General features: G+C 37.7%; 1 protein-coding gene across 9 annotated transcripts in view; it reads right to left on the bottom strand.

The window, feature by feature from the left end:
* Window positions 1–16,007, bottom strand: part of RASGRP3 (RAS guanyl releasing protein 3) — a 90,675-nt gene that overhangs the window by 25,857 nt on the left and 48,811 nt on the right. For 5 of the 9 annotated variants that reach the window (XM_074331891.1, XM_019741849.2, XM_019741839.2 and 2 more), the window contains 9 exons: window positions 13,534–13,666; window positions 10,472–10,665; window positions 9,348–9,450; window positions 7,464–7,526; window positions 6,813–6,944; window positions 5,423–5,570; window positions 3,824–3,997; window positions 3,323–3,439; window positions 860–1,135 (listed from right to left, as the gene is read on the bottom strand). In XM_074331891.1, coding sequence (XP_074187992.1) covers window positions 860–1,135; window positions 3,323–3,439; window positions 3,824–3,997; window positions 5,423–5,570; window positions 6,813–6,944; window positions 7,464–7,526; window positions 9,348–9,450; window positions 10,472–10,541 — 1,083 coding nt within the window. In that variant the 5' untranslated portion in view covers window positions 10,542–10,665; window positions 13,534–13,666. The remainder of the gene's footprint in view (window positions 1–859; window positions 1,136–3,322; window positions 3,440–3,823; window positions 3,998–5,422; window positions 5,571–6,812; window positions 6,945–7,463; window positions 7,527–9,347; window positions 9,451–10,471; window positions 10,666–13,533; window positions 13,667–16,007) is intronic. The other 4 variants (XM_019741875.2, XM_074331892.1, XM_019741891.2 and 1 more) reach the window with 1 other exon arrangement.

The following is a 16,007-nucleotide window of genomic DNA, read 5'->3' as shown; positions in this document are numbered from 1 at the left end:
AAAAGACCATTCGAGTTCTGATACGTTCGAAAATCGAGGCATGGTTTCCCCATAGAAAGTAATGCAAAATGGATTAACCCATTCCAGACCTTTAAAATCAACCCCTACAACTACAAATTTACCATGAATTTTACTATCTAATGATACCATAGATCCATAAAATGTACAGCGTTCATAAACCAAAATGTTCATCAACGGAGATGTTCAAAAACTGAGGTACTACTGTAAAGGTATGTGACACAAATGCTGAAAAATATGAATGATGGGTGAACTTCCGTCTGACGCCCACCATTCCTAAATATAGCATTCAGTTCACTTGTTGAGCTCCTACCTATGCCAGGTATTGTGAGATGGGCTGGGGACATGTCATGTATAAGACATGTAAACAGAAGAAAAATCTAATGCAAATCGATATCCTGGAGTTTGAGGAGGTTGGCATTTGGGGGGAGGTGGGATAGGGAGATCAGAGGAGGTTTCTGCATCACTCCAGGCTTCAGCGACAGCTGTGCAGTGAGGATAAAGGGAAGTCGATGCATTGAGGACATATAGAGTGAGCTGAATAATTGCAAAAGTATGATGAAGAAAAGTGAGGGGCGGAGGACAGCTCTGGAGGGCCTTTCTAAGAACTCCAGAAGCTGGAGCTGCAGGGGTCGAGACTGGGTTCCTCAAAGAAAAGGGATATTTCTTTGTTCTGAGATTAGAGTCTTAAGCCATGTGGTAATGAGGGTGTGGGGTCCTCTCCCCTCATCCTTTGAGATTTCTCCCACCTTGTGACCCTGAATTCAACCTTTCTCCCTAGTGAATTACTCGCACAGATCTCATGCATCTGCAGGGAAGTAAGGTGCAGCCTTGGACTCACCGTGAGCAGGTTGATCAAATCCATGTTGGGTTCTAAGTGGTGAGAGGCATTCTGCAGGGAGACTAGTTCACTCAGAGTGACTGAGAGTTGGTGCATTTTCACAATGTTCACTTTGTTCTCCTCCATCCAGTCTGGGAAAATGACATGAACTGCTATCAAGTCTTTCAAGTGCACGCCAAGGATGGGGATTTTGAAGCCCTCGCAGTCGGCAAAAGCCTTGCGATAATTGCAGTAATTGCCGTTGGAGGAGACCAGCTCGGTCATTTCATTCCAGTTCTGGGAACAGATGGAAAGTAGAGATTTCAGACAGCTTTCCCTTCTGCCCACCCCCAGTTCTGCAGTGTGTGGCAAGGAAATTCCTCGGCTACCAAGAGAAGTATCAATTGCACCAATGTTGATGCAAGGAAATATTAACGAGGAAAAAGAAAGAAAAATGTACTAGGCCTGGCTATGAGTTGGACAGCCTGTTCCATTCTGCTACAACATGGAAATAACCCACACCTCTGCCTACCTATTGCAGATATTGGGATGTTAAATAGTGTCATGTATATATAAGTATTTTGCAATTAATGGAAGTATTACACTTCACAAGTATAAGCAAGTATTATATTAAGTACGTAGTATAGTAAAATTTCCTAATTATTTCAAGAAAGTTGCTTTGGAGACATTATTTGAAGGTTTATCTGGGACAGTAAGGAGTAGGAAAAGTCACACTGAGGTGTGAGATAGCTATAATTTTGGACTCTGCCACCAACTAGAAGGGTGCCCTTGAGCAAGTCACCTCAGTTTGTGGGGGGCCTCAGTTCTTTTATGTGTAAGGAAAAAGAGTTCAAATAAATGTTTGAAGATATACTGGTGGTTCCAAGTCTCACTGAGATTCTGTTGAATTCATATTCTTCACAACATTTAAAATTTGTTTTGCTCTTTACTTGAAATCCAGTACAAAGCTAAAGGAAAATGAAACACTTACATAATGAGCCCCATCATATTTGGAGTGAGTACAGTGTTTGAGGTCAGACAGCAGTACTTCTGTGGTTTACATCCTCCTGTTTATATGGACAAGTTATTGTTGGTTGCCTAACAGCAACCAGACCTTCCTAATCGACCCTAATTTTGATCAGTCTACTCTTTCCCAAAACAGCCCATATGACTCAGATGGAGCTGTTTCCATTCTTAGGTCCAAGGGTGGGTTCTGATTTACCATCATCATAATTCTGCCCCTCTGGTTTGTGATTGGTTCAGGAACATAGAGTTAAGGCAATCAGTACATTGTATTCCTCTGGCAACTGCTATTGGTCTAGGGGTGGGCATGTGACTCGAGATGGTCCAGTCCGTATAAAAATAAGGTCTTTAATTCTATGGGGACAGGGCTGAAGAGAGTTTCCCTTCTCTCCACTTTTTGTGAACAAGAAAGCATAGTTTTCTGTTGTTGCCAATAGCCCAATCAGAAGGAAAGCCAGTCTGATGGAAAAAACAAAACAAATCAAAACTGATACTCAGAGGAAGGCAGAGCAACTGAGCCCAAGCTCTAATCAGACTATGCCTGAAGTCAGCCTTCCAGGCATATGAGAAGATGATCCATTTCCTTATTATTTAAGGAACTTCAAGAGTAAAAAAAAAAAATTACAGCTGATTGTCCTAATTGGTACAGCAAAGTACACCCTTACAAGGAAATCTTTTCATAATGATGAAATGTTCCTTTCTGCTCAATAAAGAAAAATATTATTATTATGGTCTGGAAATAAACGTGGCAGAAATCTTGATTTGAGAAATTATCACTGTTTTTTGTTGTTGTTCATTTTTTTTACTATCATTATTTTTTTTACTAGTTTCAGATGTACAAAACAATAGTTACACATTTACACCCCTCACAAAGTGATAACCCCCCTCCCCCAATCTACTACCCCCCTGACATCATATATAGCTGTTACAATTCCATTGACTCTACTCCCTATGCTGAACTCCACACCCTGGTTTTTTTTTTTATTTTAATATGCTTTTGTTCCTGACAACCCAGGTATAAATCTGAGGAATTTCTATACAAGAACTATGTTTCCCCTTTCCATTGTATCTTCTACTGTGCCGGACACGGTGCCATGAACAAAGCAGGCATTTGATAACTTCATTTGAGGAGAGGAGGGGAGGAATGATCTTATCTGCCTTGCACCCCGTGTGGATCACAGTGCCTATAATGTAGGAAGCACCAACTACATATTTGTTGAATATTTACAACTATAACATGTTAATAGTATTCAAGATATTCTTACTGGGACATTTGCCACAATATCCAACCTATTTTCCAGGTGGCATGGTTATTCCCTTCCTATTTTATACCTGATGTGTAACCTGCCATTGTCTAAGAAGAACACTTCCCCCTCTGAGTGACATTTGTTAAGCATATCCTACCACTAAACAGTTTACAAATGAATTTTTTACTTGGGATTAGGATCACATCCACTGTACCTTTGTAACTTCTGAAGAAAGATGAGAATGCGTCTCTTTGAGGCGTGAAATGGAACTATGACTAAGGCCTCCCACCACTGCCATCAGGGTATTAAAATTTTTTAGCTGAAGGAGCTTCTGCAATGAAAAATGTTAACATCAATACTTTGTAACAATTTTTTAATTATTCTGAGCTTTCTGAATTACAGATGAGTGCATGCACTACTTAATAACAAAGACCTAGGAAAAATAATATCAATTTTAAAATGAAGTACAAATAAAATCCACTAGAAAAATATATCAATCATTTCACAGAAAAATAGTCACATAAAATGTTTTTAAGTAGTACCACTTAAAAGCAATCTTCTTGCATTAGAGAAGTATGATTTGTTCATTAGACATTTATAGTTTAATTGTCCTTTGTACTGTGAACCCCAAATTTCCTTAATGACCTTTCTCAGTAGAGTGAATGAAAGTCTCAAATTTTCAAAGAACCCCAGGGTAAATACAAGATCTGCATACCTTGGCAACATTGATAAACTTTGTGATGACTTCTGCCCTTTGCTGGGGGGTTGGTTTGCTAAGAACCATCAACTGGACCCACTTAGAGATTCCATTAAATAAAGCAATAGATCTTTCCAAGGTTGGGTTATTCTCCAGGCAGCCATGGATGACATAGCTTTGGTAATCGGTGAACTGGTAAAGGAAGGTTCAGAGAGTCTGAATTATAATGAAGTCTTTGCAAAATCAAAAATTAGAGTGGTTGCATGAAAAAGGTGAGATATTGTTTTATAATAACATAACAATTTCTTTCATTTCACATTTGTAATGACATCTTACAAGTTTGAATATACAGGTACCTTTAGTGTGTTATTTTGCTGCGTTTTATTACACATGACAATGTTGGTGAGGTGAAGAAGAGATAAGACTTACAGTCACATTCCAGTGAGTGCCAAATTCGCTGGATCATAATACCCACCTGGGACATTTGCTAAACAGTGGTTTCTGGGAACACCTCAGGCCTAACTTTAGGATCAGTATCTCCAGAGGAAGAACCTAAGAATCTTCATTCTTCACCCGTAACTGTGATTCTAATGGTCAGGCAAATTTGAGACACAGTGGCATACATTAAAGAAGAGGAAATGAATACATATAATCATTTCCAGTCACAATTTTGTCAAGTCTTTTCAAGAAAAAAAAATAGTAGTAATCGAAGGAAGGCAGCTGTTTAACATAACGGACACATTTTCAGGAAGTCAGCATGGATGTCATCAACGACATATGAACCTTCTATCATATAAACAGTACAGGGGATTCCCTCTTATGGTCTGCCTGCAGGGAATCATGAGGTCCTCTCCAAGGAAAAGATGACTCAGTGAAAAGAAGCAGCTTTTCAGAAATGCATGCTTCTCACTTCATGTTGTTCTCTGCAAGGAGCAATGCAATTCATTCCCTGGCATCTCTGAGAAGAAGGAGGAGGAGGGACTGCCAGACAAAGACCAAGGCTGCTTGTAAACCATTGTGGAAATATTATCATAACAAGTCGGTAGTGAGTAAGTGGCTAAGAAGAGACCACAGTCAGGAGGAAAAAGAAAAGAGATGCAGAGAAGGAATGCTGTCAAGACAGAGTAGGAAAGAAGATTTAATGCAGGATTTCCATCCCTGGGAAACAAACAACCTGATGTTGAAATTCTCCTCAAAGTCTACAATTCTTATTTCAACCTACACCCATAATTAGGCATTTATACAAATCCCAACCTAAATAAATATTTATTCTCCACAAATGAGGGGCCTAGCAAAAGCCATTCACTTAGGAGAAATCAGTGGAGTTAAATAAACCTCAAATGGTTAAATCTCCACTGAGTATTTAGAAAATCATGCTTTAATCCTATGAAAGGAGACATTGAAAATAGTGACAGAAATGGAGCTCCTGAGCCATAAAATAAAGACAGGATAATATTTATTTTTGGTTGAAAGGGATTGTTCCTGTGAATTAAAGGCACTTTTCCAATAGAGCACAGTGACAGAGGCTGCCAGAACTTCAGAGGATGAAAACTCAGCTCTTGGGAAAGTTGGCATGATGGTTGTTATCCTTGGAAGAATAAATGTCAAGTTTCTTACTGAGATCCTTCTAAAAGATTTATGCTCCAGAAAAGTGAGGTGCTCAGCCAATTCAATGGGCTCCAGATGGTCAAACAGCAGACAGGCTTTTCCCTTCTTGGATACTTTTTTCCTCTGTGTGACTCTTCTCATCCAGTCATAGGAAGGACTATAAAAGAAGAGTGAGTCTGGTCAGTGTGCCGAAAGCTCATTTCACTCAATGGAAGTTATTAACCTACTGACTCTGTAAGGCTTGGCCTACTTCCAGGGGTTTGTGCAAAATAAACGCCCTGTCCTGCATATTGGAAGAGAAAACCACTGACCCATCGCCAATAGAACATAAACTTTGAGTTGTTTTTCCAGACAGGGTGTGTTTGCATTGATCCATCCAGAAACTCTTACTTGGTCTTTCTTGTGGCTGGTAAGGTTTGGATTCTAAGGGCGAGGTCAGGGCCAGGTATATAAATTTGGGAGTTTATTAATATATAGATAGTGATTTAAGGCACATGGGAACCACCAGAAGCTGGTTCTCATACTTCAGCAAGATATGGATGATCTGAAAAGCTTGCTATAAAGGCAGAGGCCTGGACCTCCCTGCCAGAGATTCTGATATACTGGGAATGAACCTGAATAATCTGTATTTTTAACAACATCCCTCATGATTCCTGGATCACTCACTGTTGATCACATTTGAAGTAGTCTAGGAAAATAGGCTAGAATACGAATGCCCGAACACAAGAGCATATATTTGCAAGATGGATAACCAAAGTTCAGGTAAAAAAATAGTTGTCTCTTTGCAAATTTAACTAGTTGATATAAAACACTAGCCTAATTAACACTGTTCCTAATAACTGAGCTAACCAGTTCATGGCGCTACTATGATCAACATTTATACAGCGTCAGGCCAACCTCAGATGTACCACGCTACAGGGCTTCTCAAACTTGAATGAGCATATAGAGTCATCTGAGGAGCTTATTAAAATGCAGTTTCCTATTCGGCAGGGTTAGGATGGGGCCTGAGGTTCTGCATTTCTATTGATCTCCCAGGTGATGCCACTGCTGCCAATCCATAGACTACACTATGAGTGGCACGGGCCTAGGAGGCAGTAACTAGATTCAGTAAATACTGGGCATCTGTTATGTGCCAAATACTTTCACATGCTATCTTATGAACTTATTGGATGCTCATGATAACCGTATGAGAAGGGTACTATCCCCATTTTACAAATAAAGAAGCTTGGAGAGATGAACTACATCCAATGGTGCTCATCACAGCAAGACTTTCCTGAAAGAAGCACCCCTTGATTCTGAAATGGTATGGATTGAGGTCAAGTGGGGTCATCACAAGTCCCCCCACCCCACCCCATGCAGTGGACTCATCATGTTTGAAAAAAGCTTGCATCACTCTTACATGCTGGATATGTCCATGAGGCTGACATGTTTTTCATATCCTAGTTGACTAGCTACTTCTCGGAATTCCTCAGTCATACGGATCAAACCAAGGTCCAGATTAAACTCTGCAGGAAACTTTAGAATCCAGTACCTGAAATGCATCAAATATTTTTGACAACCAGATTTCAAGCTGGACTTTTATGGAAACTATTATATCATTTTACAGATTACATTTAACAATGAATCTAGGGCCACCCCCAAATTAGCAGTCTCCTATCCCCCACCCATTACATCGATCCCTCCTTCAATCAAATACCCAAGTCCATCACTCCCATGATGAGTTTCTCGTTCTGACTCTTTACAGAAATAAACCCTTCTCCCACCTCATGACAAGTACGTAGGAATATGTATGGTGAGGGAGTAGAAAAAAAAAGAATTTACTCTAAGAGCTGGTTTCATGCCCTAATCACATTTACCACTGCTTGAGCTCTAGTTTAAAACAAAGATAAATTAATTCTACCCCAAAGGACAGAGAAGGGCCAATTTTAACAAAATCAATAGAAGGAGAATCTGAGTCAATTCTATTGTCAAACTAGGTCTACTTCTTGGGAAGAAGGAAAGTGTCAGTAATTCCAGAACCAGAAATAATTAAATTTGTAAGTATGTTTACCTCATGAAGTAGCAGATCTTTAATCGAAATTCATCGCAGCTTTCTCCACAGGCTTTTTGATACGTACTCTAGTTAAAGAAAAACTCTTTGCATTTGTTTCCTTTGCACACCCCTGCAGCTGTTTGATAAAGATAGATGACTTCCTGGTAATAGGGCCATACTGGGGACATTTGGGTTGTGTAGACGTTCAAATGGGGAGAGAAGTGGTTATTGATGAGTCAGCACTGAATAATTGAAACTATGTATTATTGCTCTGGGAAGCACTTTTTTGGTCTAGAAGAGAAGCCACTTATAAAATCCGTTGTACCTTCCTGAGCACCTACAAAATGATGACTGTCAACTGTACTTACAAGTATACTACCAACTAGAGGTATTTAAACTTAGTACATAGAAGCACCAGTTTAGCCAAAAAGATTTTGTATTTAGGATTAATACCTTATATACACACTCTAATTCCTTTAGTATTTGAAAATGTCATTTTCAGGTATATTAATACACAGGTTGTGTTGCAATTGATTCTCACCTATTTATTCAAACTTTTTTAAACAAATATTTGCTGAGTTCCTGCTATATGCCAGGCAACATGGGTATGCAATGAACAAGGGATCTAAAGGGAGGAAAATCTAAAGAAATGTCTATTCACAGGTAGTTTCAACTTTCATACAATCTGTACGTTCAGGTATAGACTTTACTGTGCCTAAGTATCCATTTTTATTTGCATTTCATATATCAGTGGATATATTAATGATGATAATGCCGTTTGAAGCACATTTCTTTGGACAGTGTTTGGAACCTAAGAAGGGATGGGGCCAGACTGAGTCAATTCCATCCATCCTTCCCTGCGAGCTACCCTCAATAGTGGGACCCATGGAACCCTTAAACCACTGGGGACTAGGATCTGGCTCACTTCCAGGGACCTCTGTTCAGGGTGACTGTCCCCATACCCTTTCTAACATGCCATTCTGCCCTGAGGTTGTGGGGAAGATGGAGGGAAGGAGTGGAGAGTGGAGAAAGCTTGAAGAGAGCAGATGGATGTCCCACTTGGCCTAATAACATTCCATGGACCCACCCCCTCTCAGATTTCCCCTACCCTATAGGATTTCTCACTCATCTGAAGGGCTTTCTGGACTTGAAGCAGGCAGTCTGTAGCAACCAACGTTAGAAATTATACAAACATTAGATATTGAGGAATGAAACCTCCTTATAAATGTGAGACTATTGTGCCATTTTCAGTCATTTGACTTTCAACCACCTTTTAGGACTGTATTATGTACAAGAGTTGACGAACTTTTGAAAGCCCTTATAGAATGTGGGGCTTGGTTACTTTATTTTTTTTTTGCTCTTACGTCAGAAGGAAATCTAAAATTAACATCAATCAACAAATTACAATAAACCTACTAGAATGTTTTTCTGTGTCTTGCCAGCAAGGGAAGATCTAAAACCTTAGGTGGGGTTTGTGCCTGAGCCAGATCATATTATTTTGGCTGGCATTTCCAAATGTCTAAAGTGTATCCTCTAGGTCCACCATTTTGCCATTCTAAGAGGAATCAATTAGGTCTTGAATCAGTGTTAAATATTCTTTCATTGTATTAACAGCAGAAATGCTTAAGACAAGATAGAAACATTCAGCTTACAGCTCCTGTTTCATTTTATAACTAGTGATTATTTTCATGTACAGCCAAAACATCCAGATGGATAGTCAACCATTTGTTCCATCATCCAGATGTTTTGTCTAGACATTTATCTATATTCACAAAACAGCTGGATAATTGACTGAAGACTGTTTATTCATTTTGATTTACTGGCTTTGGTTAGACACTCTTTTTACATAAATAATGAACATGACTTATGCTTGTGAAAATCACACAGTAGTTGAAAAGATATATGCAGAGAAGTTTTTCCGCCAATTCAGTGGAAGATAAATACCATCGGTGCATCAGTAGAACAATTCTTGGCAAATAACTATTATTCAGCTCTCCACTGTCATCTGTTAAAAAATAAAACAAAATGAGAGGTGAGAAGGTAACAGTACAACTCTTCTCCTTTTCTAATATCAGTAGAGAAACATTAGTGTCAAAATTTTCTCATGGACCCAATTATCATTTTCCTCTCGCTTCTGCTGGCATTTTTTGCAAGTTAAGCGGGCAGGTCTCACCTTTCCTCTGGTTTACGGTTGCCAGAATTTAGCAAAAAAAAATCCCAGGACACTTAGTTAAATTTGAATTAGGATTAAACCACAAATAGTTTTCTAGTATAGGTATGTCCCATGCATTATATAGGAAATACTTATACTGAAAATGTGGTTTATCTGAAATTTAAATTTAACGGATAATCCTGTATTTTATCTAACAATTTTACTCTGGTTTAACTCTTCCTATAAAAGTAATTCAACAAATGACTCTGGTGTGACTCTGTTTGGGTAAGGAACAATCCAAAATGCTGAAATGGATCCATAAACAACATAAAAAGCATATAGCTATAAAGTCTATAACCTAGTAGGAGATGTAAGACATATATGCACATATAGAATGCAGCAGATTGTGCTACCCACACTTGTCTAAGCCAAAAAAAAAGCCAAGAAATTATAACAGCAGCATATCTACCATGTGCTGTAAGAAAGTTACAAGGGGCTGAGGGAGAGTGGAGGAAGCATTCTTGACAGGGAAGATTAGGAATGGTATTGTGAACATCGAAGTAACACCTGAGATGAGTCCTGAAGCAGAATCTCAGTGAACGGGGTTTGATAAAAGCAGGAAGGTAGAAAGAGGCAAGGAATGTTCCAGAAACATTAAGTGCACAGTGTGGATTATGAGCTGTCAGCAGTAAAGGAAAGGAGATAGAGAGGGCAGTGATACTGGAGAGACAGACTGAGGTCAATAAAAAAGATCTTAAATATCAAGATATGGAGAGTGAATTCTGTTCTATAGCAACACTTGCCTCTGAGTAGGAGGACGCGATAGTAGGAAGTGATAGGAGGAAGATATACAAAGGGGAAAAAAGGCTCATACCAAACATCTCAATGCAAGTGCTCAGCAGTTCATCCAATGTTGCTGCTTTCCCAAGTCCACTTGACCCCATGGTTACTTAGCCGTTGTCAAAAAACTAGAGACATTTTCAGCATCAGACAGACCATCTCCATTATTGTGCAAATTGGTGGTGTTTGTGTCTAGTGGTGGTCTCTGTCCTTTGTTATCCTTCAAGGCTATAAAGAAGCAAGAAAAGAAAGCTATCAGACTAGAGTTCAGACCCCATTAAATCATCACTTTCTTACCTGAAAATACAATGACTTTCATTGGCTGCATTGTTTTACAAGAAAAGTATCAAAGTGACAGTGACTACATCAACCACCATAATGGCAAAATGCTTGCTAAGCTGTCCCTTTTCATGTACTGTGCTCTGTGACCACAGAGACGTTCCCTACTAAATACCATCTTATTTTGCAGCTGAAATATTTTTGGAAACACCATGTTACACTTTCTTCATATTCTTAAGTGATAAAACATCCAAGAATATTATAAACATTACTGGGTTTAATATTATTATGAGTATATAAAGGGAGATAAACTTTAAAGTGCAAATATATTTATGAGCATTATCCTTAGTGATTATGTAAATGTTGAACAACTGGTAAAACAAAATCTTATTTGTCTAAGTTCTCCAATAGTAACACTATTATTATTAGTAGTAAAAATATTAACAATAATTTATTAACACCCACATTATGTACCAGGTACTATACCAAATGCTTTACATATATTATCCAACTTGACCTTCATGATAATACTGTGAGATAGTAATTATTATTTCCAGTTTACAAATGAAGTCATGGGATTCACAAAGATTCAGCAGCTTGTCTAAAACCGCAGAGTTATTATTAAGACTTAGAATCAGGACTCTATTATAAAATCAAGTTTGGGTTCCCTTTTTCCCTTTTATTAATCCCCCCAGTGTGGATATCACAAACTGTCATAATTTAGCCCCCTAATCTAGTGTGAAAAATATCACTCTTCTATACCACCTCAGAAAGAAGATATAAACTAGATTATCTGTCATAGAAGTAGAAGGAAAATGTGGAGATGACAGCTGTCTTATTTTACAGCACTGTCCTATGGAAAATAGGGTTGGAAACAACCTCTCAGAGTTGCTTATACTGAAAGTATCCTTTTGGGGACACGTCAGCATTTTATTTTACAGATCAAGTCTTTGAGGCCAGGTCCATACAGGGCATGAAGAAGTCCAGAGGTCATTATGACATAAGATAGTTATTCACTTTGGACTAAACAGTAGGTAAATATGGCCACTGGAGATTCATCTTATGAACTGTTCGAAGCCACTGTCTATTTTACTTTCAAAATTAATTTATTCAACTGGTAATCACTGTGCTCAGCCCTGGGCTAGGCATTGAGGCTGCCAAGATGATCAAATCATTGTCCCATCCCTGGCTTCACTGGGCTCGTAGTCCACTTCAGAAAACAAACACATAGATGAATAGAAAAACAACAACAACAACTAATGTCCATATGTATGGTTGTATTAGTTCAATAGGACACTGAAGAGTGATATTTGAGTGAGTCTGTTCACCAGGCACATTGCTCTGAAGGAAACATGTTTACTGTATATTATGTCTGTGTCTTATTATGTCATATTTATGTCATATTATGTCATATTTCTGTGCTGAAGGTACCACTCTTAGAGCATAAAAAGAAGGGTTATTTCATATGTGTAATAAAACTAACCGAAACTGTGGATTGATATTCTCCCAATTCTGCTGCTCAAATGGTTTGAGAAAGGGGAATATTAAAGTTATAGTTATCTGGAACCCACACTTTTACATTTCTTAGCCAAGTTACTTTATCGGTAAGACCTTTCCTGACCACCCTATTTAAAACAACATTTCTTTCAGCATGCCCATCTCTCACTTGGCATGTCCTACCTCACTTCCGACATTTATTTTTCTTAACATGTATATGCATCTGACATTTTATATATTTTATGTTTATTTGTTTTTTTAATGTCTTTAGCACTGTAAACCTAAGCTCCATGAATGCAGGGATTTTTGTATTTTTTTTCCTCTGGTGTATTCCCCAACTCCTAAGATTTTGCCTCACACATATGTATAGAATATACTCATAAAAGCCTTTGCTAAATTAATGAATGAGTGGATGAAGACATGAATAAAATAAAAATTGTAAAAAGTTTGTCTTTGAACATATTTGTATAAATGTGTAATATAAATTCTGAAGAGGTGATTTTTAGTTTGTTTTACTAACTTAAGTCAGCTTTTAGTAAACATCACTAGCACAGAAGTTCTTGCCAGCATTCTAGACTTAATAGAATCTGCCTATATTTATAATAAGAATTTGGTTCCTCTTCCAGGATATTTTGGGGCAGCACTTCTCTGATTTCCCTAATGTAAATTCTGTCAATCCCATTAAAAGTCAAGATTGGGCAATCGAGGAGTTTGTTTACTTTCATATATATACAGACATTTTTTTTATCTTATTAACTCTTGTTACTGAATATTAAATGGATTACTTTGAACCAAACAGTCTAGATTAACTAAACTAGTTTCTGAGGTCAAATTTAAAATTATTCAGCTGAGCTGTTTAGAGATGGTGTTGACCTTCCACAGAGGGTTAGAAATAACCTGGTACCAAAACGCTGTCACCATGTTTGGAGTTATATTTGTGATCTGCAAAAAAGCCAGCACATGAGAGACACGTGGGCCAGGCTATCCGGTTACAATCTGTTTCTATAATCAGTAGATGTGTCTACATCCCTGCTTAGTATTCTGTTGCCTGCATTTACCTGAGATCTCATTTCACATGTGTGGATATTATTGTGTCTACAACTGCTTTTCCAAAAGTGAACCTTCTTAACTGTAAAAGCAATATACAGTCATCATTTAAAACAGACAGTAAGGAAGAGGAAAGGAAGAAAATTTACCCATAATGTCATCATCCAAAAATAACTATTGTTAATATCATGGCATGTTTCTGTTAGTTTTTCTAGGCATATTTGTTTTGTAGATTTTCTTACATAACCTACAATAGTTTAAAGAAATACCTACCTATTGGTTTCACACAGATAGATTTCCAGGTCTGAAAGAATTTTAAGGGCAGCTACCATCATTGGCAAGTGAACTGGGAATGTAGTCTGCAGTACTGGCTTATTCAACTTAAATAGTAAGTACTTTGGAGAACCTGATAAAAGAACAGAAAGAAATCCCTAGACAGAGTTAAATAATAGAAACCCCAAAGAATCCACAATGTGTGAAAGCATTTCTAGAAACCTTGAATTATAGGTGTTGTGTTGTTTTTTGGGGTTTTTTTGTTTTTTGAGATTTCTGTCTAAACCTGACCCACAAAATCAATTCAAAAAAAAAAAAAACATTTCAAAATAGTTATTTAGGACTTGATATTTTTTAAATCAAGCAGTTTTTAAAAAAAATTCAGCCTATTAAATACCTACAAATGGGGCAAAATCAATATGTATACACATAGTGTAAAATATTATTTTAGTCCAAATATACTTATACTTTAGTCCAAATATACTTATATCAGTAGAGATTACTCATTACGAATGTCCAAACACTGACTTTGAGATGTTAGTAAATCTCTAAAACAGTTTGTTGTGATGATCCTCAAACTCTGACTCTAAATTACTCCTAACTGTCTCAATGTGAATGTCAATGTTATTTTGGTCCAGGCTGTTTAGTCTCCCAATGGTTTAGGAATTGTTTTAGTGTTGGTAGGTACTCTCTAGCTGCAGTGAAAATGATTGCTCCTCAGCATAGATATTTTCTCACATGTCTGAAAAGAACACAATAAGCCAAAATTTTCCCAGGGCTTGAATCATTTCTAAGACAGAAGTTCTCACTTCAAAAGGGCAATAGTGTTCTATTGGGTGTCATTTCCAATGGCCATGATGTGCTCATGCAGCAAAAAGACCTTTATTAATGTGACTGGAGAAGCCTCTATCTTAAAAAAAAAAAAAAAAAAAAATCCCTGTGAGGTTGCGTAGGACAAGAAGAACTGTATTCCCAATTTTAGAAATAGTGAAAAGGAGTCGATTCCATGTTACTGCCTATTAACAGATATAAATGAGCACCCCAGGCTCTTAACTTAGAACTTTTAGACTTTAAAACAACTAGATTTTAACATTAAGATAACCACATGAGGAAAATTTTGCTTACCTCTGAGTAAAAGGCTATTAATGGTGCTTAGTTTCCTAGATTATTTAAGGAGGTAGTGAGGCAGCATGTAAAATGTACCCCCCACGGGGCCTGCCAAACGCTGGGCGCTCAGGGACGGTGTCTCCCTTTGCCTGCACTGCCTCTCCCTTTCCTTCCTTTTCATTGGTATTTAAAGGGTTTTAAGTTGAGGGCTTAAGTTGAACGAGAGGACCAATGTGTAGAAGTGACAAAGAGAGAGACGTAAGTTTGAAGCAGGGAAAAGGAAGTAGAAGAAAAGCTATTTTGACACCAGAGCAGCTGGTAGTGGGGCAACTGGCCTCATCAGCAATGGAATCCCGTTCCTGAAAGTTCTCCAGCCAAAGCAAAGCAATGACTGTCAGAGATGCTATACACTAAATTCCCAGACGGTGTCTAGGAAATATGCCAAAATGACAGCGAAGTTTCCTCCTGGCTTTAGGATTGCAGAATTTATAGGTGAAATATTATACCTAGTAAGTATTTAACTAAAATAGTTTTGAAATGAGGTTGGCCATATTAGAATTTCTGAAGATTGTCTTATCTATAACATTATCTCTATTCTGAAGGAAACAACAACAAAAAAATAAAAATCCTTGAAGACTCTTCCCTCCTAAATGGCAGGTACTGTCTTTATATATATGGAGGCATATATGACCATATATATGTCTTTACGTTCAAATGACCTTCTTATGAAGACAAGGGGTTTTCTCTAAATGCCTAAATCCTTTGTAAAAACGGGTGGTAATTATCACAGACCTTTAAGCCTTAAAGATTAATGATGAAGGTGTCATAGCATTTGTTATTCTGGCAACATTCAAGCTTTATCTCCCTTTCTCACCACACACATGAGATTTAAAAAGTTCTGTGATTATATTCTCTGAGACTCCACTGGAGAACAAAGATGATTGAGTTCAGTAAAGAGAAATAATAGCAAAACTCTGAAAGGTAATTAATTTATTTGACAACTACTCTGACTCTATTAGACACCAGATACTAAGTAAGCAAGATAGCAGAGTAGCTGGCAGAAGAAGTTAGGGGTGAGCAGTGAGAAGGATAAATTGGTGAGCAAGACAGACACATTTCTTGCCCTTATATTTTAGCAAAGAATTAAACAAGTGATCATAATAAAGTATTCTATGAAGAAGTGGTGCGCTAATTTAGTTGAGGAACCAGAGAAGTGTAAGCTAGGCAGAGAATGGATGGGAAGATGGTACTTAAGAAAAATTGAAAGACATTTAGAATGACTGAAATATTAAATGTGGCAAGAGATGAGACTAAAAAGTCAGTAGGAGTAGCTCATAAACAGTATTGTAAACCATATTGAGGAGTAT

This window comes from Rhinolophus sinicus, linkage group LG05 (genome assembly GCF_036562045.2).
Source record: "Rhinolophus sinicus isolate RSC01 linkage group LG05, ASM3656204v1, whole genome shotgun sequence".
NCBI classification, from domain to species: Eukaryota; Metazoa; Chordata; class Mammalia; order Chiroptera; family Rhinolophidae; genus Rhinolophus; species Rhinolophus sinicus.
This window is presented reverse-complemented; position numbering and strand designations above follow the sequence as displayed.